The following is a 26241-nucleotide window of genomic DNA, read 5'->3' on the forward strand; positions in this document are numbered from 1 at the left end:
AAACGTCGGAAAAAAAAGTGAATATGAGTAATATCTTTGGGAGTGAGTGACAATGGTAAAACTTGTATCAAATACATAATACGGGGAAAGTTATCATTTTGATGAGGTTTGCCCTGCCAATGTACGAAACGGGGAGGGATTTCCAGATCTCCAGCTCAGTGGCCATCCCAGGCAATTGATGGGTAAAATTAAGGTTATAAAGAAGACCTGGTTTCCTTGGAATTTTCACCCCCAAATAGGTAAAGTGGTCTGAGCACCAGGATAGTGAGACATTATCTGTTCCCGCAGAATTAGATATAATGCGACCTAAGCGAAGTGCCATTGATTTAGACAAGTTAACTGCAAACAAAGCCAGACACCAAACAAACGCAGCTTTTCAATTAAAAAGGTTAGGGAGTCTGAAGGGTTGGATATATATAATAAAATGTCATCCACAAAAGCAGTTAGTTTTATTATTTTAGAGCCAATGGAGATGCCCTTAATGATAGTGTCATTTTCTAATATACGTAGAAGGGGATCAATGGCTATATTAACAAGGAGCGGGGAAAGTGGACATCCCTGTTGGGTACCACAGGACATAGGTAAAGGTTCACTACAATAACCATTAAGGAGTAAAGAGGTGGATGGAGACATATAAAGATATCGAATAAGATCTATAAAGGGTGGAAGTTTCGACGAGAAAGAATAGAAAACAGAAGTGGCCATAGGACAGTGTCAAATACTTTGGTTGTGTCTAAACTAATTAGAGTGTTTTCAGTACGTACATCTTGAAAAGAAGCAACTACTGCGGCTATAGCAACTCTTACTCCCCTGACAGAGTGATGGTCACACACAAAACCTAGTTGGTGGGTAGTAAGAATCTGGGGAAGAGTTATATAACTTTCAATGCAGAATAGTCAAACATATGGGAACCAGTGGCGTATCTATAATGGGTGCAGTGTGTGCGGGGCACACGGGCCCCCCGGGTTCAGGGGGGCCCCACACAGCACCCATATTATTTTAGACTTACCTGTCCGTGGTCCCACGTCGGGTGTCTGCGCTGCTCAGAACACCGGAAAATGGCCACGGCGGCCATTTTTCCGGTGTTCTGCGCATGCGCAGTAGACTCCGGGCACTAGAGTGTACCCGGACTCTACTGCGCATGCACAGAACGCCGGAAAAATGGCCGCCACGGCTATTTACTGGCATTCTGCGCATGCGCAGTAGAGTCCGGGCACACTCTAGTGCCCGGAGTCTACTTAGGCACCGGTGGCTGGCTAGCCGTGTCAGTCGGCAGCCGGCCACCGGGGAAAGAGGAGGGGGCCCCACACAGGGAGTGCACACGGGCCCCCTCCTCTCTTAAGACGCCCCTGATGGGAACTGTATCCCAGTATAACATGAAGATTAGACATTGTTAGTGTTTACTATATTGATTGCAAATAGTCCCATTCATTTCACTGTAAAGTAGCATATAATGCATACAGAACATGACAGACTGTGCTTTACATCCAGCATACTGGGAACTGGATATACAGCTATGCTGAAGATGCCAGTGCTTGTATAACCCATCTCAGGGGTTACCTTATCAATCTGAAAAACAGAAAGATTCCCAAACAATCTAAGCAATAATCTTTCAACATCCATATAACAGAAATTGCTTTAATACCATTACGTGCTAAAATGCAAATACAATATTTATTTATAATATAATTAGTTACCCTCTCATAAAGCGCATTGGTTTTGTCTCGCTCTGATGTGAGGACTTTGACGTTAGCCTGGATTTCTGCCATATGGCGCTCGTACTTTGCAAGCATGTTCTGGAGCTCATCTCGTTCCCGAATGCTTTTCTTGCCATCAGAATCAAACTGTAAAAAGCTTCATGAATACACATATATACCAATTGCAAACCGAGCATCAATAATGATTGTTGTTATATGGTGAAAATGAAACGAATTGTGTAGGATGCTTCTTTTACAGCTACAAGCAAAGTTGTGGTCTGTGGGTGCAGGGGATTATCTTGGTGACTACATTGAGTACTGCTTTTCCAAATTATTTTCTAACTTCAATAATCTCGTCTGAATTCATTAATTGGAGTTAAATGCAATTTTGTAAGATAAATAAATGAATTCCAGGCCAGGATATTACAATAACACTATGACAGTGAAAGGCAGGCATGATACAAGAATCAATGCTACATGACCCAGTAAAGCTCTGATAAGAAAATCACAATTATAATAACATTCCATGGGGTTAATGTAATAGGCTGTGGACTGCAGGTATCGGTGAGTTCCGTGCGAGACTACTCAATGTTTTAAAGTAGCCGTCATTTAAAAAAAGCAAAATCAACCTGATTTTGCCTTTTAAATGACGGCTACTTTGAAACATCTGGCAGTCTCGCACGGAACTCGCCATTATCTGCAAATCCACAGCCTATTACATTTATCCCATACCTGAAAAGTTGTGAATTGCTCCAATAGTATATTGCAAAATAGAATAAAATGTATGTTTTTCTAATCCTAAACTAACAACTTGATAATGCAGTGTATGCTGCTTACCCGGGAAGGACTACGCTTTGGACTTCCACTTCGACCTCGCAACATCTTCCTCAAGTGATCTGTTTCCCTCTTGTAGTGATCTTTTTCTGCCTCCAGACTTTTAACAAAGGAATCCAGTTTAGAGGGACATGTTGCTTTACTCTTCTCATTTGCTAAAATGTTCTTCTTCTCTGGTGAAATAGAGAAAATGTTTATTATGATATGATGTATGCTTAAATGTTTCACTTTACAATTGGAGTGTATATATTAGGGGTGTGCACCGGCCACTTTTCGTGTTTTGTGTTTTGGTTTTGGATCTGGATCTTTCTTCGTGTTTTGGATCTGGATTGGTTTTGCCAAAACCACCCTTCCGTGTTTTGGGTTCTGGGTTTTGTGTTTTGGATCTGTATTTTTTTTAAAAAAAGCATAAAAACAGCTAAAATCACAGAATTTGTAGGTTTTTCTGCTCCTATGCTATTATTAACCTCAATAACCTTAATTTCCACTCATTTCCAGTCTATTCTGAATACCTCACACCTCACAATAGTGTTTTTATGTCCAAAAGGTTGCACCGAGGTAGCTGGATGACTATGCTAAGCGACACGAGTGGGCGGCACAAACACGTGACCCATCTAGGCGTGACACTGCAGTGGCAGACAGGATGGCATTGAAAAACTAGGCCCCAAACTGTACATAATGCAAAGAAAAAAAAGAGGTGCAAGATGGAATTGTCCTTGGGCCCTCCCACTCACCCTTATGTTGTATAAACAGGACATGCACACTTTAACAAACCAATCATTTCAGCGCCAGGGTCTGCCACACAACTGTGGCTGAAATGATTGGTTCGTTTGGGCCCCCACAAAACAAGCTGGCAATTTATCTGTCCCTGCACAAACTGGCTCTACGGAGGCAAGATGTCATCCTCATCCTCCTCATCCACCGATTCCTCACCCTCTTCAGTGTGTACATCCTCATCCTCACAGAGTATTAATTCGTCCCTGCTGGAACCACAGGTCCCTCTGTACGTTCTGGAGGCTGGTCTCCCTGGAAGAGTTGATAATTCATTTTATGAACATCATCTTCTCCACATTTTGTGGAAGCAACCTCCTACGCCTTTCGCTGACAAGGTTCCCGGCTGCACTAAACACTCTTTCGGAGTACACACTGGAGGGGGGGCAACTCAGGTAAAATAGAGCCAGTTTGTACAGGGACCTCCAAATTGCTTCTTTTTCCTGCCAGTACAGGTACGGACTGTCTGACATGCCTATTTGGATGCTGTCACCGATGTAATCCTTTAACAGACAGACGCACACGCTTGTCGCTGCTGCTTTGAGGATTCAAGTGCGGCTACATCGCACACAATTCACAAAGACAGAAAAAAAAAAAGAATATTTTTATTGTTTGTGGAGCACACTTTGAGGGTTACACCACCCTTTAACAGACAGACGCACGCTTGTCGCTGCTGCTTTGAGGATGCAGGTGCGGCTACAGCCCACACAATTCACATAGACAGAAAAAAGAAGATGAATATTTTTATTGTTTGTGTAGCACACTTTGAGGGTGTCACCACCCTTTAACAGACAGACGCACGCTTGTCGCTGCTGCTTTGAGGATGCAAGTGCGGCTACATCGCACACAAGTCACAAACACATTAAAAAAATAGTTTTTTATTTTTTGGAGCACTTTGAGAGTTACACCACCCTTTAACAGACAGACGCACGCTTGTCGCTGCTGCTTTAAGGATGCAGGTGCGGCTACAGCCCACACAATTCACAAAGACAGAAAAAAAAAGAACAATATTTTAATTGTTTGTGTAGCACACTTTGAGGGTGTCACCACCCTTTAACAGACAGACGCACGCTTGTCGCTGCTGCTTTGAGGATGCAAGTGCGGCTACATCGCACACAAGTCACAAACACATTAAAAAAATAGTTTTTTATTTTTTGGAGCACTTTGAGAGTTACACCACCCTTTAACAGACAGACGCACGCTTGTCGCTGCTGCTTTAAGGATGCAGGTGCGGCTACAGCCCACACAATTCACAAAGACAGAGAAAAAAAGAACAATATTTTAATTGTTTGTGTAGCACACTTTGAGGGTGTCACCACCCTTTAACAGACAGACGCACGCTTGTCGCTGCTGCTTTGAGGATGCAGGTGGAATCTAGACGGGATTTGGAACCGAGGACACACTACCTCCATCAATTGTCTAAATCCCACTGCACTAATGTCGGATACCGGACGCACGTCTACCACCAACATAGCAGTCAAGGCCTCAGTTATACGTTTTGCTTCAGGATGACTGCTGTCGTACTTCATCCTCATCGCTAGGGACTGTTGGAGGGTCAATTGTTTAGTAAAAGTAGTGATGTTCCTACTTCCTCTCTGGGATGATGAACAACTCCCAGCAGCAGCAACAGCACTAGGAGGAAGTGGTTCTTGATCTTTCCCTATTTTATTTTTATCGGAGAAAGTTTGGTCCTCCATTTATGTTATATTGATATATATACGTGCGGCTAAAGCGCACACAAACACAGAAAATATTTTTTTATTTTTGCTGGAGAGTAGTGCACTTTGTGGGTTACACCACCCTTTAAGAAATGAGCCAGCCGGCTCTTTACTTATGGGACACAGGCGCACGCTTGGCGCTGCTCCTTTGTTGATGCACGTGCAGCCACAGTGCACACAAGTCACAAACACAGAAAATATATATTTTTTTGGTTTGGAGTGTACTTTGGGGGTTACAGAACCATTTAACGGTCAAGCCAGCCGGCCCTTTACTTATGACACAGGCGCACGCTTGGCACTACTTTGTTGATGCACATGCGGCTACTGCGCACACAATTCACAAACACAGAAAATAATTTTTTTTTTGGTTTGGACTGGAGTGTACTTTCGGGGGTTACAGCACCCTTTAACGGTCTAGCCAGCCGGCCCTTTACTTATGACACAGGCGCACGCTTGGCACTACTTTGTTGATGCACGTGCGGCTACTGCGCACACAATTCACAAACACAGAAAATAATTTTTTTTTTGGTTTGGACTGGAGTGTACTTTGGGGGTTACAGCACCCTTTAACGGTCAAGCCAGCCGGCCCTTTACTTATGACACAGGCGCACGCTTGGCACTACTTTGTTGATGCACGTGCGGCTACTGCGCACACAATTCACAAACACAGAAAATTTTTTTTTTGGTTTGGACTGGAGTGTACTTTCGGGGGTTACAGCACCCTTTAACGGTCAAGCCAGCCGGCCCTTTACTTATGACACAGGCGCACGCTTGGCACTACTTTGTTGATGCACGTGCGGCTACTGCACACACAATTCACAAACACAGAAAATAATTTTTTTTTTGGTTTGGACTGGAGTGTACTTTCGGGGGTTACAGCACCCTTAACGGTCAAGCCAGCCGGCCCTTTACTTATGACACAGGCGCACGCTTGGCACTACTTTGTTGATGCACATGCGGCTACTGCGCACACAATTCACAAACACAGAAAATAATTTTTTTTTTGGTTTGGACTGGAGTGTACTTTCGGGGGTTACAGCACCCTTAACGGTCAAGCCAGCCGGCCCTTTACTTATGACACAGGCGCACGCTTGGCACTACTTTGTTGATGCACGTGCGGCTACTGCGCACACAATTCACAAACACAGAAAATATATTATTTTTTTAGCACTTGGGGGGAGCACCCCTGATGGACAGAGCACCCCCTGGACAACACTACAGCACCCCTTTAGGACTGGGACACTGCACAGGACTTTGGAGTGGACACAGCCCCTATGGAGAACTGACTGCACAACACAGTCCAGCCAGCCCCTATGGACTTTGAAGTAGTGGACACAGCCCCTATTAACAACAGCAGCACAGCACAACACAGCCAGCCCCTAAGGACTTTGAAGTAGTGGACAACAGCAGCACTACACTACACTACACTACACAGCCCTAACTCCCACCCTCCCTCTTCACTGTCCACAGCCGAGTGAGAAAATGGCGCCGACGCGGGTACCTTATATAGGATCCAAAACCCGCGAGACTCGGAAGGCGGGATGATGACGTTTTGCCTCGATTTCAGATCCGAGTCAGGCGGGAAAAGTCGAGCCTGATTCGGATCGGACTCGGATCGGGGGGGCTCGGGGGGGTTCGGATTTCAGAAATCCGAACCCGCTCACCCCTAGTATATATACAGTGCATCCGGAAAGTTTTCACAACGCTTCACTTTTTCCACATTTTGTTATGTTACAGCCTTATTCCAAAATGGAATAAATACATTTTTGTCCTCAAAATTCTACACACAATACCCCATAATGACAACGTGTAAAAAGTTTTTTGATATTTTTACAAATTTAATTAAAAAAAAAACCACTAAGAAATCACATGTACATAAGTATTCACGGCATTTGCCATGAAGCTCAAAATTTAGCTCAGGTGCATCCTGTTTCCACTGATCATTCTTGACATGTTCCTTCATCTTAATTGGAGTCCACCTGTGGTAAATTCAGTTGATTGGACATGATTTTGAAAAGCATACACCTGTCTATATAAGGTTCCACACTTGACAGTGCATTGCAGAGCACAAATTAAGCATGAAGTCCAAGGAATTGTCTGTAGACCTCTGAGACAGGATTGTCTCGAGGCACAAATCTGGGGAAGGGTACAAAAACATATCTGCTGCTTTGAAGGTCCCAATGAGCACACTGGCCTCCATCATCCTTAAATGGAAGAAGTTCGGAACCACCAGGACTCTTCCTAGAGTTGGTCGGCCGTCTAAACTGAGCGATCGGGGAGAAGGGCCCTAGTCAGGGAGGTGACCAAGAACCCGATAGTCACTCTGTCAGAGCTACAGCATTCCTCTGTGGAGAGAGGAGAACCTTCCAGAAGGACAACCATCTCTGCAGCAATCCACCAATCATGCCTGTTTGCTAGAGTAGCCAGACGAAGCCACTCCTTAGTAAAAAGCACATGACAGCCTGGAGTTTGCCAAAATCCACCTGAAGGACTCTCAGACCACGATGAAACAAAGATTGAACTCTTTGGCATGAATGTCAGGTATTATGTGTGGAGGAAACCAGGCACCGCTCATTACCAGGCCAATACCATCCCTACAGTGAAGCATGGTGGTGGCAGCATCATGCTGTGGGGATGTTTTTCAGCGGCAGGAACTGGGAGACTAGTCAGGATAGAGGGAAAGATGAATGCAGCAATGTACAGAGACATCCTGGATTAAAACCTGCTCCAGAGCGCTCTTGACCTCGGACTGGGGCGACAGTTCATCTTTCAGCAGGACAAAGGGCCTCATTCAGACCCACTCGCAAGCGGCTGTCCGCTCGCAAGTGGGTCGATGGTGTGCACTGCGCATGCGCACGACGGAGGGAGCTCCGTCGTGCGCATGCGCCAGACGCGACGAGCGAAGGACTTTCCTTTGCTCGTTGTGTCTGATCAAAGGGGGCGTGCTGTCAATCAACATGGTGGGCGTGCCGAGGGCGTGTCTGCCAGACGGAGGCGTTACCAAGGGAACGCCTACCGTCAGAAGCCGGCCCCACTGACATCACTAGTGATGTCAGTGCGAGTGATTTTGGCTCTGATAGAGCCAAAATCACTCCAGGGCTTGTGGTCGAAAACCCCGACCACAGGCTTCTGGTCGCACTGGCGATGGTCAAGACCATCGCGACCATCATCCTGCACGCTCGTATGTGCTGTGGGTGGTGACCCACAGCTATACGAGCGTCCAGGAGGACGCTCAATTTTTATGGAGGACGGCCCTCATTCAGAGCGAGCGCTCTGCTCAGAGCGTCCGGCTCTGAATGAGGGCCAATGACCCTAAGCACACAGCCAAGATATCAAAGGAGTGGTTTTAGGACAACTCTGTGAATGTCCTTTAGTGGCCCAGCCAGAGCCCAGACTTGAATCCAATTGAACATCTCTGGAGAGATCTGAAAATGGCTGTGCACTGAAGTTTCCCATCCAACCTGACGGAGCTTGAGAGGTGCTGCAAAGAAGAATGGGCGAAACTGCCCAAAGATAGGAGTGCCAAACTTGTGGCATCATATTCAAAAAGACTTGAGGCTGTAATTGCTGCCAAAGGTGCATCAACAAAGTATTGAGCAAAGGTTGTGAATACTTATGTACATGTGATTTCTGGGAAATTACCGTCATTATGGGAAATTGTGTGTAGAATTTTGAGGACAAAAATGAATTTATTCCATTTTGGAATAAGGCTGTAACATAACAAAATGTGGAAAAAGTGAAGCGTTGTGAAAACTTTCTGGATGCACTGTACAGTATATGTACATATATACAGTATATATCAGTCTAGCAGAGATGAGGGAGGCTCCGCCCCCCCATTCAGAGGTCTTAAGCTGGGTACACAGTAGACAATGTGTGTACCCAGCGACTTTATGCTAGGGCACGATATATCGGGCGGTCCATACACACTGCCCGATCTGGTGTACGTCTGCCCGATATATCGTTCTCCCACTGCATCCAGAGGCATGGTGTCGGCCGCCGGATCTCATGCACAGCACAGCACATCAGAAGATGCGACGTACGACGCATGGGAGTGCACATTCATCCATACACACTGAGTGATGTGGCCGATATATATTGTTACAAACCGCTTCGGAACAATATATCATCCAATATATTGCTTTTAGTGGCTGCTATACTAACTTACACAGTGGGCTCACTCCTCTACCCGTCCAGTGAATGTCCAGAGTGAGAGCCAAAAGGAGGCATGAGCGCTCCCCCTCACCCTGGGGCTTTCACCGCAGATCCCGGTGTTTGAGAGGAAATAACCACATTGGGGTCCATCCAATTAGGTGCGAGTTGGGTCCAGGGAGCCGTTCTTGCAGTGAACTTGCACCGCAAATTTCAGTTGCAATACAATTACAAACTCGCACTGTGCACCACCCTGAGCAGGTGGAAAGGTAGGGAAAATCTAAATTTTATAAAAAAATGTTGAGACACAGGGCCTGATTCTGACCTGGTCGCGAGCGCTGTGCGCTCGCAACCGGGTCGATGGTGGGCCAGTGCGCATGCGCACGGCGGAGCCGGCTCCGTCGTGCGCATGCGCGAGACCCGGATAGCGACGGGCAATCCGTCTCTCCAGGTCTCGAACCGAAGGGGGCGTGCTGTCGATGTTGAGTGACAGCACGCCCCCTTTGGTGGGCGGGCCGAGGGGAGTTGCTGCCCAAATGGAGGCGTTCCCATGTGAACACCTCCGTTTGGGGCCAGCCCCACTGACATCACGAGTGATGTCAGTGGGAGAGATTTCGGCTCTGTGAGAGCCGAAATCTCTCTGGGGCTCGCGGCAACGAGACCCTACCACAAGGGTCTCGTCGCAAGCCCGATGATCGCGATGGTCTTGACCATCGCGACCATCTTCCTGGCCTCTCGCTATAGCTGTGGGTGGTCACCCAAAGCTATGCAAGCGGCCAGGAGGCCGTTCTAAAAAAAAATTAGCCCAGCCCTGATTCAGAGCGAGCGCTCTGTTAGAGCGTCCGGCTCTGAATCAGCGCCACAGTGCAGGACTTCTGGTACAACCCTCCCAATTAATAAACATGCACTTGGTGGGGTTTATCTAGCACCATTTGGCCAATAAAGACTTGTCAGTTTTCAGGGAAATTTCTCTATAAAGCTCAATAATGGGTTAAATGATGTGGGACAGGTATGTTGGGTGTTGTTTTGAAGGGAGGTTTTTTTTTGTACTTGCAGATGAGAGGTAAAAGTGTTTATTCTGACTTTTTAAACATTTGTATAAAAACACTGAAAAATCACTGTACAAGCATTTTCCTGTACCACAAATGCTAGAAAGGCTTTTAATGTGATGAAAAACACTTCCTATCATTTTTCAACCAATATTAAAAAGTGCAAAGAAATATATTTAGCACCGTATAAGAACCTCTATTACTTTCCTTATGGCCACTATCAGACTTCTATATGGTCCTGCTATCTCACTTGCCAATTTGTGGGGGTCCAGGATGGTTTCCCCTCTTTTTCATGCTTTTCTCCCAGTTCGCTTTATGTAAAAAATTTGCACAACCTCACTTCGAGCAGCGCAAATTTGCATTTCTGACTGGATCTTTTGATTCTCGGAAGTGTGCATTAGTGCGAAGTGTGTGAGTTTCAGAACACAGTCTCACATTTGCAAACTCGCACCTAATTGGATTGAGCCCATTGTCTCTCAGCGTTACACATGTTGATTGGGCTGTAGCATGTATGCAGGTGGTGACTAGACCCCAAGTCCTATGTGTGTGTGCTTGGTGGGTGCAGCTGAGGCAGAGCTGTAACTAGACTTTTTGGTGCCCTGTGCCAGGAAGAGCATTGGCGCCCCCTCATTTTTCAAAGGGACATAATGCACTCAAAAAAGGGCCATTGCTTCATGGGGAAGGGCCAGGAAAGAGATAGGAGAGGCCAGGAGATGCTGGGGATGAAATAAGAGGAAGCTACAAGCAAGAATGGTACTAAACAGACATTTGACAGGCCCTGACCTGTGGGGCCCTGTGCGATGGCACCGGTCGCACTACCCAAATAGTCACAGTAAAGCTGGGAACACATTTAACGATGTGTACCCAGTTGACCTATCGTGCGACGGGACCCAGTAGCAGCATGGCCCTCGCGGACCAGGTAGCTCGTCGGACCTGAGTGCTGTTCCATTCCCATTGTCATTTAATAGTGCTGGATTTTCCTATTGTACCATTTTATCTTTGCACTATGGACATTTATATGGCCTAATTATATATAATTTTGAATAAATGACAAATCTGTTTTGACATACTACACTATCATTATTTTCTCTCTCTGAGTACTCACAGAATTGGACATATCACAAAGTACCTCTACAGCAGCGAGAAATAACATATTTTCCTTATTGAAAGAACGATCTTGGATTTATCACTGCATAACAGAACTATTGCATCTGCAGAACCAAGAGTATTTAACATTATATGCAATATATATTTTTATATAGTTACTGTTATTAGTAAGGACATTTTATGTTTGGCATAGTTGTACTTCTTTTTATCTATGGTACCAATATTTAACATCCTTATTAGACACTTTAAGTCACTGGTAAATACCATTTTTCTCCAATTTTTCTATTTTCTTGCTCAGTCTGTTGTTATCTTCTTGCAGTTGGTCAAAGAGAAGACTAATAGTTCTGTTTTCCTGATTTTTTTCTTCCAGTTCAGTTAAAGCTTTTTGTAAATGTTTATTGGCATTGTCAGCGTCCTAATTTTAAGGCAAAAAAAGAGAACTGCTTTAGTATTTTAAACACAAAATCACTATAAACACAGCATTAAGGAGCGTACACACTACAGGATATGCTCCCTGAGCGATATCGTGTAGTGTTGTCCCCGGCAGGGTGTGCTCAATGTCGTTCATGACATTGAGCACACCCGCTGAACAATATCATTAATGGTATTGTTCAGCGCCGGGCTCTCCCCCCCATTCCCCAACATGCAGCAACCTGACGACACCGTCAGGTTGGCCTTCATGTTTACCCGATGAACGATAATGACGAACGACCTGCGGGAACGCGCATCGTCGTTATCGTTCTTCGTTTTGGTGTAAAAAATGGACGATAAAGTGAACGACTGAACGATAACGGTATCGTTCAGTCGTCCACTTTAATCGCCCAGTGTGTACGCACCTATACTCTAGCAGTGACACTTTATTATTATAAACAGATCATGAAACACAAATATATAACAGTAATGCTGGGAACACACTATGCGATATGTCATTCAATCAGCCAACAAAAGACATATTGCATAGTGGATCTGTACGTATGTACAGAAGATATTAAACTGGCATGGTTAAATGGGATGCAACTGCAGCCAGCTGTGCTTTCACTGATACTGTTGCATCCCATGCGATCGTGCCGTCTGCATCAGTCCCCTACTTGCTGTTTCGGCTCCCAGCCGTTATGCAGTGGTCTGTGAGCACTGACATCATTGCCGAAATAGCGAACAGCACTCTATGTACGTGCCTGTACAATATTGTGCGGAGGGAAACTTGGCACTGTCAGGCTCTGCAGTGAGGGAGGGCGAGAGTAATACTACTGGGGGTTAGTAGTCATAAAAGATGTATTGGTCTTGGAGGGGGGGTAGTGCCATAGTGGATACTTATGATGAGCACTGGAGAGTGGGGGGTAATGTGCCACTGGGAATCTACCACCCCTAAGGGTGTGTGTGTGTGGGGGGGATCTACTGAATGATCTATTGGGTGTTGGGGGTTACAATGGAGCCCTATGGACAGGGGGAGAGACACCCTCTAGGCATATACTGTATATATATATATATATATATATATATATATATATATATATATATATATTTGAATAAAATATTCAACCATATTTTTAAAATATGTTCGAATTTAAATTACACTTTAACAAGAGAGGAATAATATGACAATTTGTGACCAGTTTAAAAAGAAGAAATAAAAATTAGCCAGTTAAGTGGTACAGTGTCCAGTTCCTTTAATAGAGGCAGCAGGCAGACACATAATTTAACTAAATATTTGGATACTTTTAGCACCCAGATATTGTGATTTGGTGAAGGCTGGAAAGAAGCTAAAAATGCAATATGAGAAAGTACAAATTCCACGAGAAGAAGTTAGAGAGCAAGAACAAAAGTAACACTGTAGGTTTTCAATAAGACCTAAAAGTATAATATATTGGATAATTAGCGGTTTGAAATCCTGCACCCCTGATGCTCTATCAGGTATGAAGATAAATGCAGGTAATGTATGAGACAAGTTGCACACAAACACAGAATAAATGTTGTACTGTATAAAACTCAGAGAAAACAGAATTATACTACGTACAAGCTGAAAGCACGGATGCACAGAGCATACATAAAAACAAATAGTAACAATAAGCGAGTCACTGAACCCAACATAGAGCATGAACCATACAAAGGCTAACAGTCAGGACAGGTGGCCAGGAGGGGATGCAGTTAGGAAGATGGTCGAAATGCCGACTGCCGGCTTGCCGACGCCTGTCATTATACCTACGCCGGGAGCCCGACGCCCGGCATACCGAACGAAGGTAAGCTGGGCGGCGGGTGCGGACAGCCGCGGGGGGGGGAGTGTTAGGTTAGGGGCTCCCGGGGGGGACTCAGGGTTAGGCACCCCGACGGGAGGGTTAGGGTTAGACTAGGGGAAGGGAGGGTTAGGGTCAGGCACCCTTGGGGGGAGGTTAGGGTTAGACAACCCCCTCCCCGGGAGACTTAGATTTAGGCTGCAGGGACGGGGGGTTAGGTTTAGGCACTTAGGGGGGTTACGGTTAGGGACTAGGGGGGGAGGTTAGGGTTAGGCACCCCTAAGGGTGGGTTAGGGGGGGGGGTTGGGTTAGTTATACTTACCTAAATCCCCTTTCGGGATTTTCACTGCTGTCGGTCTGCCGGGATTTGTACTGATTCCAGCTAGGAGTGTAATGGCAAAAAAAGCAAGGGGTCAGAGCTGACAACAATTCGAGGTCTAGCAAATGGCAGGCAGAGTAGTCATGCAGTTATGGGTCAAAACACTAGAACTGATGAGCAAGACAATATCAAACAGATAAAACGATTTAACGGTCAGGGTGTGAGTACCACTGGAGCATGTTCACCAATCATAGAATCTCTCACGGCCCTGAAACTAACAATGATGGACATGTACCAGTGTGTGGAATGACAACATGCAACTTAGTCAGGGAATAGCATACCCCTCAACCGTCCCGATTTAGGCGGAACAGTCCAGCTTTTCAAACGCTAACCCGCATGCAAACGGTCGATTAATTCGCACTGTGCATGCATCGCAGTGCGCATGGGCACGTCAGCCGCTGTGTTCGGAACTGCGATCGCAGAGGCTACGCAGACAGGAAGTGCCATTTGTGGGTGGTGACGGGGAGGGGATTGGGCGAATGCAGGTGTGCCAGTGCGTTTAACGCCGTTGCATGGGCGTGCATAAATTAGCCAGTGCGATACCAGATGCCGCCTGAGGTTTCATAGCGTGCGCTGAAGTGATCAATTCCTAAGTAAGGTCTGGGCTTCCCTAACTGTCCAATGTTACTCGATGTTACTGATTGTTTCTCTATGTTGTTTAAGTATACGGATGTGAGTAAGAGGAAGTGGGCATCCTTATGTCAGGCTACGATCTCACTGATATTAGCAACGCAGTTGCATGTGTATAAGCAGAATATTGATCCATAGTGAATCAGGTCCACTGTGTCCTGGAGGAAGGGGTGGAGGTTAGGTTTAGGCACCAGGGACGGAGGGCTACATTACTTACCTAGAGCTATTGAGATTGTAACATGTTCAAAATGCCAGCGTCGGGATTCTGATGGCCGGGATCCCGAGCGCCAGCATCCCATACCCATCCCGCGAGAACAACTCACTTCTAAGAGAGAAGATTACTATCTGGCTTCTGGTTCCAGTCGCTGCGGCTAGTACCTGATCTCCTGCAAAGACTTTGTTACACCTTGTGCCTGTCTCCAGTGGTGACTCCACTCTGCTCCACATTGTACTCACTAAGGGGTAGATTTAAATCAATTAAAAAAAGATCTAAATTGATCAACATTGACGGGCTTTCCGACCCCAAAATCTGCATATTTATCATCCACGGGATTCCAACTTCAATTGAAGTTGAAACAATATGGATGATAAATATGTGGAATTTGCGGTCAGAAAGCCTGTCTATGCTGACTGATTTAAAAATCGATTTACATTTACCTGTAGTAAATTTACCCCCTAGTGCCTGTGTTTTCAGCAGGGATTCTGCAAGTCTCCAAAGCACCTGCATTCATTCTGCTGCATTCAGCAGCCACTCCTGCAGCAAGAACTCTGCTGTACCATCTGATCCTGTTCTCAGCCTGTGTAGCACCTGCATTCATTCTGCTGCATTCAGCAGCCACTCCTGCAGCAAGAACTCTGCTGTACCATCTGATCCTGTTCTCAGCCTGTGTAGCACCTGCTTTCATTCAACTGCATTCAGCATCCATTCTTGCAGCAAGAACTCTGCTATACCATTTGCTACTGTTTTCAGCTTGTGTTGAAGTCTCCATGAAGCACCTGCCTCTCTACCTAGTCCCATGAGTATCCGGACTTCCTGCTAGCATTCCATCGGCCGCAGTGGTTAGGTATTTGGTTCTGAGTATCTGGTAGCTGGGATTATTGCTGAATAGCAGGTTCCAATTCCAGTTCAGTAGACCAGTGTGCAGGTTCCAGGGCAGTGCTTCTGTACTGCAGAATACAGGGCCTGATTCAGATCCGCTCGCAAGAGCAATGCGCTCGCAAGTGGGTCGATGGTGGGCGAGCCCCGAAATCACTCACTCCAGGGCTCGCAACAAAACGTGTCGGCGTTGATCGACAGCTCACCCCGTTTTGTAGGGGGGGGGGGGGAAGCTGTACAAACGGAGGCGTTCCAGAGGGAACGCCGGCCGTTTGTGGGCGGCCTTACTGAGAGCAGGAAGTCCACTTGGCATTGCGAGTGCTGAGACCCTAAGAGACTCCAAGAGTCTCCTTGCAATGCCGATGGTCGCGATAATCGCAACCATCGCCAGGCCGCACGCACAAGCTGTGGATGTTCACCCACAGCTGTGCAGCTGTGCGAGTGGCTTGGATGCCGGAATTTTTAAAAAAAGGGATGCCCTGATTCAGAGCGAGTGCACACAAATAGCGTGCGCCTCTGAATCAGGCCCACAGTCCTGAGTTCCTCGTTTCTGATCTGCAGTTCTGAGTCTTGAGTTCTTGCCTCCAGTTCTAACTTATGTCGGTTCTGAGTTTCCTTTTGCATATCATTCCTGAGTTACCAGTAGTAGGTTCCAGCTCCAGGCTTCTGGGTTCACATTCTGGAGCTGAGCTCTCTACGATCGGTTCCAGGGTGTAGCACTTGTATTCCAGCCCGGCAATCCAATCCAGTTCCTGGTCTAGGGATCCTCCCTGTCGCCAGTGCTACTCCAGTCCTGATTAACTAGATGATCAGGGATTTCATCAAAGCTTTCAAACTCTGTTTAAGTACAACGTTAACTAGACCCTAAGACGGATGGACAATTTCAGACATCTGTAACAGTTTGTTCAGGCCCAATTGATCTGGTATGGGAACATACCCCAGGAGCGGACTCAGGGCCTGATTCAGACCCGCTCGCTAAGATGCATACTCTCGCTGCTATCGATGGTATGCATTGCGCGCATGCATCGCAGTGCGCATGTGCATACCTTAGTGAAAGTTCACAATGCATTCGCTCGCTGCACATAGACAGCCCAGCAGTGAGTGACAGGGGAAGCCTGGTAACAGGGTAACAGGGGCTGGCCATTAAAAATGGTGGAGTGGAGGTGCAAACGCAGGTGTGTCTGAGCATCTCAACGGCGGTTTAGAGGTGTGCGTAATTATAAGACAGCATCATAGTACACGTCACCTGGCTTGTTTTTACACTGAAGTGCTCGCAGTGCTTGCGGCAGGGTATAGTCAACCTCAAGCACTGCCATAGCATCTGATTTACCGATGGTTGCATACACTTCCTGGACATGACGTGCACAAGTGGGCGTCTTAAAACAGGCTGGTGGGTGTCTGCATACACTATGTGATCGCTCTCTAAGAAATACTGGGCGTGCTAATGCATTGGTGTGCGGTAGCACTGCCTACACAATTTGCATACACATCGTGCGAGCGATCACATCTAGCGAGCGGCTCTGAATCAGACCCTCAGTCCAAATTCTAGTTGTATGTATCCGAGAGAATAACCAAGGACATGTTAGAGATTTTAGCAAGATCTATACACACACACACGGACACTTTACAGACTTCCGTGAATTAACCTTTGACCCACAACCAACCTGAGCCTGCAAGGTCGGTTTCACCACCAACTTGATCCAGACTCTTCCTGCTGACTCCAGGAAAATATGAGGGAGACCATAAGAGCTGCCATGGGTTTTTTAATCAGTGCTCTATACACTATGAACTTTAACCACATTCAGACATCTCTGACAGCCTGGAACATGCCAAAATCGATGGCTGTATCTTAGGAAAAATGGCTTCCCAGTGCTGGAAACATCAACATATGCTATCTGTCAGACACATTTAACAAGCATTGAAGTAATGACAGTTTGGCCAATGGGAAATCGCTAGAAACGGGCTATTGGGTGCACCAAAGATGGCTGCTTGAAGTTCTACATTCTCCTGAATTTTATTGGAAAACAGCTTAAATTTAACACAAATCACTCCAAAATGTACCCAAATATCCTCCAACTCCATAGCAGATCATATGCAACTTTGAGCAACTACGGTCAATTTACAGTTGTAGGCATTTCAGCCGCTTCTCCACCTGCAGCTGAATGGATGTAACTGGGCAGCAACTGGGCATTCACACATAGGCTAACGAGCATATTTCATTGGCCACATTTTTGATCCTGTGATGCATGAAATTTAGGTTGGCCGCAACGTTCTTCCTATTCAATTAGCCGCGAGAATTTTAACCGCGGTAACTTTAATAGGATTTACTGTGGCTTTTTTATGGCAGCTTCAGCGAATGTGTAAAGTAGAGGAAAAATGCTATTTTTAAGGTAAAAATGTAATGATTAATTAGGCAATTAGATTTTCTCATTAGCTTAATTAGGGTAATAATTACAGTACATGTCATTATAGGCGTGAAATAATGGGTTAATAGATGTGGGACAGGTATATGGGGTTGTATGAATGGGACAGGTGTTTTTAACATTGCAGGTGTCAGTTACAGGTGTTTTTGTTGCAAAATTTTTAAAGTGGTTTAAACTTACTAAAAATCAGCTTACATGCATTTTAATGCATAACTAAAGCATTTATTATTTGCTTTTAAAAAATGCTTTCTATAATTTTTTTAACAGTTCTTACAAAGTTTAAAAATCAGCCATTTAAAAGCACCAAATATTTTATCTTTTTGAACAGTAAAGATATCCACAATGTATATAATTAGGGATGTGCGTTGAACCATTTTTGCTGGATTTGGCTCTGATTCGTCGTCAGGATTTGGATTTGGATTTGCCAAACTGCTGTGACTGGTTTGGATTTGGATTTTTTACAATAATTTACAAAAAAAAAGCTAAAATCACATAATTTGGCCTTTTTTTGTTCCTAGAGTATTATTAACCTCAATAGCATTAATTTACAGTCATTTACAGTCAATTTAGACCACCTCACAGCTCACAATATTGTTTTCACCATTATTGGCCAAAGGCTGCAGTTAGCTGACTGGTTACTAAGCGTTAGAGCAGCGGCACAGACACCGCAGTTTAAAGCATATCTATGAACCATTGCCAGATAGCAGTGGCAGAAATGAAAGATAGTGCAAGATGGAATTGTCCTTGGGCCCAGTGGGGTATGGCCTGCAGAGTCACAGTACTTGTATACACAGTGGGTTACAGCCCAAAGAGTCACGGTGCTTGTATACACAGAGGGCTAAGGCCCAAGGAGTCACGGTGCTTGTATACACAGTGGGCTACAGCCCAAAGAGTCACGGTGCTTGTATACACAGAGGGCTAAGGCCCAAGGAGTCACGGTGCTTGTATACACAGTGGGCTAAGGCCCAAGGAGTCACAGTGCTTGTATACACAGAGGACTAACCCCCAAGAAGTCACAGTGCATGTATACACAGTGGGCTACGGACCAAGGAGTTATGGTGCTTGTATACACAGAGGGCTAACCCCCAAGAAGTCACAGTGCATGTATACACAGTGGGCTACGGACCAAGGAGTTATGGTGCTTGTATTTTTTAAAACTTTTATAAATTTTTTTTTTACTTTCAAAATATTAGTTAACTTTTTTTTACAGTGGAGCAGATGGGCATGAGTACAGCGCAGCATACATCAGCATGCCTTGTACACACAGCCACTTGAGTCTGGACACAACCACTTTAATCAGCAGTGTAGTGCAGCATACATCAGCGTGCCGTGCAGTGTGCTCCCCTATACATAGTCACTTAACAGCACAGCCACTTGTGAGTTGGACAGCATACATCAGCGTGCAGTGCAGTGTGCCCCTTTCAGTCACTTAACAGAATAGCCACCAGTCTAGAGTCTGGACACAGCCACCTTATTGCAGAGCAGAGCGCAGCGTGCGTGCCGAGTAAGAAATGGCACCTTATATACTGCCAAGGCTCGGGTGGACTCGGATTCCCTATGTTTGGAGTAATTCGGATTCCTTCTTTTATTTGACGCTGTTCATATACTGTATATCACCATGAGGAATTTGGTCGTATAAACTAAGACTTTGGTGGAAGATAAAAAGAAACCTTTATGTGCATGCATCATATTGCTAACAAGTAAGCATTCTTACTGTATGGGGGACTGTCTGCACACTGGGAGCCTTCTAAGGAAGTTGGATACAATAACGATAAAGTTATTCTTGGATGAGGACTATTTCACCACTTTCTGTTGGATTTAACACGAAGGGTGTAAAAGATTTTGTACTCTAAACCTTATCACACCATTGTACATTTGTTTATGTTTTTTACATATTGGAAAACAACATTTGGAAGAAATTCTACATCTGAAGGATTTCTGTAACCATCCATAGCGCGAATATTGGAAGACCGTACTTTTCTGTAGTCATTTAATTTTGGCCGCTCAGTTGAGATGTCAATGTTGTCTGTCCCTGTTGCAAGTGTACGGGCAGTCGGCAGTTTGCTTGTGCACACATGCAAATACACCCATATATCTTTCAAGTATACATCGGCATCGGCTGTGCTGCAGGGCCAACCTGATATGTTTGTGAACTACGTCGATCACAGGCATATCGGATGTACACACCCGGCAATGCACTAATGATATATCGTTCAACAAACGATATATTGACAAGCGTGTACCCAGCATTAGCGTAAATAGTAACAACAACTGAGTCAGGGTCCCAACATAAAATATGAACCACATACAGGTCAGCAGTCAGGACAAAGGCTAGGAGTGTAATGATAAGAGAAGCAAGGGATCAATGCTGAAAATAAAATGAACCATAAACAGTATAAAACCATGGAGCTTTACAGTGCGCAAAATGAGTGCTTCATAAATGATCTTCCCTGACTATTCCAGACTGTTAATAGCTGACATCTCATTGGTTGCTGAGTTACAGAACAGCATTGCACATTAAATTAGCCCCATACAGGTTTATGGTATGAGGGTGTAATTAGAAGGAGGCAATACAATCAATTCAGATTTAAAAGATTACATTTAGGATGAGTGGGAAAATTATCAGGAGGAGATGTACAGTACTCATTTAGGCATTATGGGGCTGATGCAGAGTTGAACACAAATTGTCTATAATTACACCTGCATTGCACGCTCAAAATGAAACGTGACTATTTGCCAGTATTAATTATCAGCATATATGCAACTATATTGCCCCATCCATTTATTTGGTTTCATAACAGTCATCATTATAAGAGCACCCTTGCACCAACCCTATCCCTGATGCAATAATTCCACCTGAAAACAGCCACAAATGGAGAAGAGATTCAGGGCCTCATTCAGACCCGGTAGCAAGCGCTGTGCGCTCGAAACCTGGTCGATGGTGGCCCATAGCGCATGCGCACGACGGGCATTCCATCGCTCCGGGTCTCGCAACAAAGGGGGCGAGCTGTCGATGTTGAGTGACAGCTCGCCCCCTTTGATGGGCGGGCTGTGGGAGTGGCTGCCCAAACGGAGGCGTTCCCATGAGAACGCCTGCCGTTTGGGGGCGGCTCCATTAACATCACGAGTGATGTCAGTGGAGAGATTCCGGCTCTGTTAGAGCCGAAATCTCTCAAGAGTCTTGTCGCAAGTCCGATGGTCGCGATGGTCTTGACCATCGCGACCATCATCATGGCCGCTCGCTGTAGCTGTGGGTGGTCACCCACAGCTATGCGAGCGGCCAGGAGGCCGTTCTAAAAAGGAAAAAAACCCGGCCCTGATTCAGAGCGAGCGCTCTGTCAGAGCGACCGGGTCTGAATCAGGCCCTCAATTCACAGAGGAAGTGGAATTAGAACATGCAAATGAGAACTATAGCAACAGTTGGAAAGGCAAGATAAGAAACTGTATAAAACTACAATAAAAGTCATTTTAGTGGGGTATAAATGAATGAATGGAGTAGAAAAGTTTATCATATGTGGGTACTTTTATAAACCACACACATCATGTCACATCATTTGGCCACATGATAAATTTACATACAGATAATTTGCAAAACAAATAACTCACAATTAGATTTATAAATGTCTCCCACTGATTTTAGAGAAATTACTCACTGATTTTATTGTTTTGATGGTGAGCTCCAAGTTCTCAATATGTTTTTGTTGTCGTCTAACTTCATTCTGAAAGCACAAAAGTGAATAATAACATAATTGCACAAATATACACATTTCTCAGACACACTGGATTTTTATAGGAATGTTCTACTAGAAAGAGTGTGTTTATTATATGAGGTTTGGATAGTTCCTTTAAATTAGGGGTGGGGAACCTTTTTTCTGCCAAGGGCCATTTTGATATATATAACATTATCCTCGGGACCGGTGCAGGCCACGCCCCCTCCGTGTAACGTCACACGGGGGTGGGGTCACAATTGCCGGTGACTACAGTAATGCCAGGGAGATGTAAGGGCAGCAGTGTGACTGTCTGAAGTGTCCTAAGGACGCTCCAGGGGTCACTGCTGCATAGATTCTGGCTGCAGTGTGACAATCTAGGCATCCTGCTAGCCAGATGGGGCTAGCAGAAAAAAGCTCAGAGGGCCAAACCAACAGCCCCCGGGCCTGAGGTTCCCCATCCCTGCTTTAAATAAAGTAAGCTCTACAGTATTTACAGAATAATTCTCTTATGTGGATATTATTTCCTGGAAGGTACAAGATCATAATCCACTACATTAACACATAATAATACTTGGAGAATAATTTTGAATAAATCTATATTATAAATTAGGCAATCTGAGTAAAGCTTCATAGATTATTTTTTAATGATTTCCTTGGGGGTCAAATTCCTTAAAATCTGTACAGTCAGGCTAGTGTAATATCTATATATAAGATTAGATGTCTTTTATTTGCTACATATTATTTTGCTGTATTTGCTTGAAAATAAGCACAAAAACCTACAAAAATTGTGGACTATATACAGGGGCGTAACTAGACCTAGGGGGACCCCATAGTAACATTTTCACGGGCCCCCCTAAGTTCCCACCCTTCTTCTCGGTCCCCGTCCCCACCCTCTACACTCTCCCCTCCCCCTCGACTTACCTCTGGTGGTCGCGTCCTCCTTCACTGTGTGCTACGCAGGGCAAGCACACCTCCTCTCCAGGTCGACTCCATCTCTCCTCACTGACTGATGCTAAGAGGAGGCGGCCACGACTCCTCCCAGTATCAGTCAATGAGGAGAGCCGGAGCCGACCGGGAGGGCAGATGTGCCTGCCTTGCGCAGCACACTGCTGGAGGACGCGACCACGGATGGCCTGGCACCATAGGTGCAGGGGGAGGGCCAGGCCCTGGAGGCGGTCCGGGCCCCGTAGCAGCCACACCCCCTACATCTACGGTAGTTACATCAGTGCATATATATATATATATATATATATATAGTGGTGAGAGGAGAGGTCTCTCATCTGAATTGCCCACATTCTGGTGGGATCAGCTCCCTCCAAGGGAGAGGAAAACAAGACTGGCACATTCTACACCCGCAAAAGACGTTTGGAACCCTTGATTTTATGGGATGCACAATTGTACAAATTAGATGGGGGGGCATTGCTTTTGCTGTGCCCATTTACTTTATATGCTAATGCATTAGGCTGATAATTTAGGAATTTCGATTGTAAACCCAAAGTTTTATCTCAAGGTCTTGGAGTACACAAAGTGTCCCAAATAGTAAGAAATGGCGGCATAGTGTTGTTTGTTATGCATAGACATTTCTCATTAACTATAATATTCATAGTTTTTGTTATTGTCTCATGTAAGGATAAACCAAGGCAACACCAGCTTATTGCAATGATGTATATCGCTGATATGTATGTATGTATGTATGTTTATTTAGACCACTAATTGATTAATTCATTAATGTGGATGAGAGGGTCAGTAATAAAAATTAATTGGATGCATTTGTCACATGGGACATAACAGAAATTCCATTTAACATGTACAGTACTGATTTTTCAAAAACCTGGGAAGTGGTGAATCGGGAGGTTAACATGTATTATACTCCAAGACAATGTGCTTTTTAGGGGTAGGACAAGGATAGGTCTCATGTAAGAGGTATGCTTTTTTTTCAGAATCTAATAATATAAAAAGAAAAAAAATATTTTATCCCTGTATTACATTTTAAAGGATGACGTACACAATTTCTATTCTTGTATTAACCAGTTGTGAGTTAATATCAGTGTCAAGTTGAAAACAGCTGTGTAAGTTAAAGTTAATATTTGAGAAATGAGGGGGGGGAGCGCCAATGCTCTTTCTGAGCCAGGGCACAAAAAAGTTTATAGTTACAGCTCTGCCAACTGGTATGATCTCAGGGCAGCACTAATTTGTGACCTGAGGGGGCAAAATTACATAAAATTGCCCGAAGTTTGGTTTAAAATTTTGCATTTCTAGGTGGAAGGGGGTGGGAATGTAGTTTGAGCAGACCAGGGATCCAGCTTACTTTTTCCCAAATTTTCATGTCTAAAATATATGAGATATGGTAAGAACTTACCTTTGTTATCTCTATTTCTACGAAGTCCATAGGGTTCCACAGGATATCTTGGGGTATAGGTGATGACATCAGGCATCAGGCACCATAGAGTTAAGTTTTCAGTCCTCCCAGGATGCACTAGGGTCCCCCTCCTATACCCCGCCCCCGAGCCAAGGCATCTCAGTTAGTTACCAAGCCATAGGCCGGAGGAGGAGAAGGAAGAGAGAGAAAAAAGATCTGGACACACACAAGAATCACATTCTCACCAGAGGGAGACGGAAAAACCGGTGACCAGAGTAAAGCCCATCTGCAGCACAGATGCGACAGGGCGGGAGTGCTGTGGAACCCTATGGACTTCGTAGAAATAGAGATAACAAAGGTAAGTTCTTACCATATCTCATATTTTCTACTTCAGGGTCCATAGGGTATCCACAGGATACCTTGGGGATGTCAAAAAGCAGTATCCTTTAAGGGTGGGGACGCTCCTGTGCTGAAAGGAGAATCCGCCGCCCGAAGGAAGCATCCTGAGAGGCAAAGGTGTCAAACCTGTAATACCTCACGAAGGTATGGACAGAAGACCACGTAGCAGCCTTGCAGATCTGGACTGCAGAGGCACCACGTCAAGCTGCCCACGAAGGACCCACAGACCTAGTGGAATGAGCCTTCACAGAAGGAGGAACCAGAAGGCCTTCATGAAGATAAGCTTCAGAAATCGCCATACGGATCCAGGCTGCCAAAGTTTGCTTTGAAGCAGGCCAACCCTTTTTACGGAAGCCATAGAGGACAAACAAGGCGTCCGACTTCCTAAACGAAGAAGTGCGGTCAACATAAGTCCTTAAGGCCCGCACAACATCCAAAGTGGCCTCACCCACTGAAAGACCAGGTGAGTTAAAAGCCGGAACAACTATTTCCTCATTAACATGAAACTGGGAATCAACTTTGGGAAGAAATTCAGGACGAGTGCGTAGCACTGCCCTGTTCCCATGAAAAATCAAGAAAGGGGGTCTACAAGAGAGAGCCCCTAAATCAGAAACACGTCTGGCCGAAGCTATGGCCAGAAGGAAAACAGTCTTAGCTGTTAGCCATTTAAGATCCACTGAGCCCAGTGGTTCAAACGGCGGTCCTTGGAGAGCCCTCAGGACCACAGTCAAGTCCCAAGGCGCAACAGGTGGAACAAAAGGCGGCGAATACGCAGAACGCCCTGCATAAAGGTGCGCACATCATGAAATGTAGCAATCCTACGGTGAAACCAGACAGACAGGGCCGAAACCTGCACCTTCAAAGAAGCAAGGCGAAGCCCATGGTCTAGTCTCGCTTGTAGGAAGGCGAGTACCCGAGACAGATGAAACTCCCGCGGTGCATAACCTCTCGGTCGACACCACTGAAAGAACGTATGCCACACGCGATGGTATATTCTTGCGGAAGACGGTTTCTGAGCTCTTAGCATGGTACATACTACAGAGCTTGAAAACCCCCTGGACCTTAACATGGCCGTCTCAACAGCCACGCCATCAAAGACAGCCGAGTCAAGTCTGGGTGAAGACAAGGACCCTGTGACAGAAGGTCTGGTCGGAGCAGTAACCGCAGAGGACTGTCCATGGACAGACCCTGAAGGTCTGAGAACCAGTGCCGTCTGGGCCATGCGGGAGCTATTAACAGGAGCGTCCCTCCTTCCTGTTTGAATTTCCGGATTACCCGTGGAAGAAGTGAAACCGGAGGAAAGAGATAAGCAAACCGGAACGTCCACCGGACGGAGAGCATCCACCAGAGACGCCTCTTCATCTCTTGTGCGAGACCCGTACACCGGCAACTTGTTGTTGTGCCGGGACGCCATGAGGTCGATCTCTGGAAGACCCCACTTGTCCACCAGCAGTTGAAAAACGTCCGGGTGCAGGGACCATTCCCCCGGATGAACGTCCTGGCGACTGAGAAAGTCCACCTCCCAGTTTAGCACTCCCGGAATGAAGACAGCTGATATGGCTGGAAGATTGCGCTCCGCCCATACCAGGATCCGAGACACCTGTACGAGAGCTGCCCGACTTCGGGTTCCTCCTTGCCGGTTTATGTAGGCCACGGTGGTAGCGTTGTCCGACTGGACCTGCACCGGGT

The 26241-nt window shown here is 45.6% G+C and overlaps 1 protein-coding gene across 1 annotated transcript in view; it reads right to left on the reverse strand.

Annotated features, from left to right (window-relative positions):
* The window catches only part of TSGA10 (testis specific 10), a 101416-nt gene that overhangs the window by 68414 nt on the left and 6761 nt on the right, over positions 1-26241 (reverse strand). Inside the window, exons 3-6 of the mRNA XM_088454115.1 lie at positions 21738-21803; positions 11590-11740; positions 2535-2704; positions 1698-1844 (exon numbers count right to left, since the gene is read on the reverse strand). Of these exons, the coding sequence (XP_088310241.1) occupies positions 1698-1844; positions 2535-2704; positions 11590-11740; positions 21738-21803 (534 nt within the window). The remainder of the gene's footprint in view (positions 1-1697; positions 1845-2534; positions 2705-11589; positions 11741-21737; positions 21804-26241) is intronic.

This window comes from Taudactylus pleione, unplaced genomic scaffold, assembly GCF_031769625.1.
Source record: "Taudactylus pleione unplaced genomic scaffold, aTauple2 ptg000609l, whole genome shotgun sequence".
Classification (NCBI taxonomy): domain Eukaryota; kingdom Metazoa; phylum Chordata; class Amphibia; order Anura; family Myobatrachidae; genus Taudactylus; species Taudactylus pleione.